Here is a 1,988-nt window from a genome sequence, read left to right as displayed (position 1 = left end):
AGTGCCAAGAGGCGTTCCAAGAGCTGAAGAGATATCTTGCACCGCCGGCTCTCCTAGCCAAGCCGATTGAGGGCAAGCCCCTCTTCATGTATCTTGTTGTGTCAGAGGTGGCGGTCGGTGCCATCCTAGTCAAAGAGGAAGGTTGAACCCAAAAGCCGATCTACTACCTGAGCAAGGTGCTCCAAGGTGCCGAGACCCGGTATTCAAAGGTCGAGAAGTTCGCTCTAGCATTAGTAATGTCAGCAAGGAAACTCCGTCCCTACTTCCAGGCTCATTTGATCCGAGTCCTTATGGAGCAGCCGCTTCGCAAAATCCTTCATGACATTAAGTCAAGCGGCCGAATGATCAATTGGGCAGTAGATCTTGGAGAATTTGACATTTCATATCTTCCTCGACCATCGGTGAAAGGTCAGGCCTTAGTAGATTTTATCCTGGAATGTACCATACCCGAAGAGTCGATCAAGAAGTCCAGAGCCGACGATGAGAACACCTAATCCGATAATCCCACCCAAGTTGTCAGATGAAAAAGGCCGGAGGCTAAATATTGGAATTTATTCTTTGACGGAGCCTCAAACAAGTCATGCAGTGGAGCCAACATCGTACTTATAAGCCCCGATGGCTTCCCCGTCTAATACGCTCTCGCCTTGAACTTCAACTCCACCAACAACGAGGCCGAATATGAGGCCATGCTTGTCGGGCTTGGTTTAGCCCAAAGTGTACGAGCAAAGAATATACGGATTCACACCGATTCTCAACTCGTGCCAAATCAAGTAATAGGAGAGTATGAGGCTAGGAATGAAAGAATAGAGAAGTATCTAAAAATAGTCAAAGCTCTCCTCAGCCAGTTCGAGAGCTTTGAGGTCCTACACATGCCGAGAGACCAAAACCAATAGGTCGACCTCTTGTCCAAGTTGGCCTCAGGTGACCTCGAAGATATAGATCGGCCAGTCTACACAGAGATCTTACAAAAACCTTCAATAGATGTGCCATTGATCGCCCCGATCATGCTCTCTCATGACTGGATGACGCCAATCCGAACTTATATCATGGATGGGACTCTGCCTGACGACTCGACCGAAGCCCAAAAGCTAATGCGTAAAGCCGCAAAGTACACAATCATTGATGGTTTGCTGTATAAGAGGTCTATGTCGGGTCCGTTTCTCAAATGCTTAGCCCCGGATGATACTGACTATGCCCTTCGGGAAACATATGAGGGTATATGCGGGCAATATCTGGGAGGCCGATCCATGGCCTACAAAATACTTCGTCAAGGCTTTTATTGGCCGACAATCCACAAGGATTCTCTCGACTTGATGTGATGCATGCCAAAGATTCGCCTCCATCCCGAGACAAATAACAAAAGAAATTGCTATAATAACGTCACCCATCCCTTTCGATACTTGGGGTATTGACATTCTCGGTCCCTTCCCTCGCGGGTCGGGTCAAAGACAATGGATAGTCGTTGCAACCTACTATTTCACAAAATGGGTAGAGGCCGAGCACTACCCAGCATAATCAAGAAGTTCATTTGGGAGTCGATAATAAGCCGATTCGAGCTCCCTCGATTCATTGTATCAGACAATACGAAGTAGTTTGACTGTGAGGCATACCGGAACTTCCTCAAGCTATATAAAATTGAACCAAGGTTCACATCCGTCACACACCCAACTGCTAACGGTCAAGTGGAAGTAACAAATTGCTCGATCTTGGATGGACTCAAGAAAAAACTCAAAGACTTGCCAAAGAAAGAATGGGTCAATGAACTCCCCATGGTACTATGGACTTATCGGACTACCGCCAAGGTTGCAACCGGCCAGACTACCTTTAAGCTTGCTTATGGCGTCGAGGTCGTGATTCCAGTTGACGTTCAGCTTCACTCCTTCCACATTCAGCATTATGACCCCATTCCGAACGAGGGACTCCTACTCAACCTTGACCTCATTATTGAGGTCTGAGATGATGCCGCCGCTAGGATCGCAGAGCAGAAA

General features: G+C 47.5%; 1 protein-coding gene across 1 annotated transcript; it reads left to right on the top strand.

Annotated features, from left to right (window-relative positions):
- Positions 1 to 236: 236 nt before the first annotated feature.
- On the top strand, positions 237 to 1,319 carry LOC139881232 (uncharacterized). The gene is made up of 2 exons (XM_071865742.1): positions 237 to 408; positions 922 to 1,319. The coding sequence occupies exons 1-2, from the start codon at positions 237 to 239 to the stop codon at positions 1,317 to 1,319; spliced, it is 570 nt and encodes a 189-aa protein (XP_071721843.1).
- The last annotated feature ends 669 nt before the right edge of the window (positions 1,320 to 1,988 follow it).

The sequence above is a fragment of the Rutidosis leptorrhynchoides genome, unplaced genomic scaffold, assembly GCF_046630445.1.
Source record: "Rutidosis leptorrhynchoides isolate AG116_Rl617_1_P2 unplaced genomic scaffold, CSIRO_AGI_Rlap_v1 contig133, whole genome shotgun sequence".
Classification (NCBI taxonomy): Eukaryota; Viridiplantae; Streptophyta; class Magnoliopsida; order Asterales; family Asteraceae; genus Rutidosis; species Rutidosis leptorrhynchoides.
The sequence above is the reverse complement of the archived record's forward strand: the minus strand, read 5'-3'. Positions and strand labels throughout refer to the sequence as shown.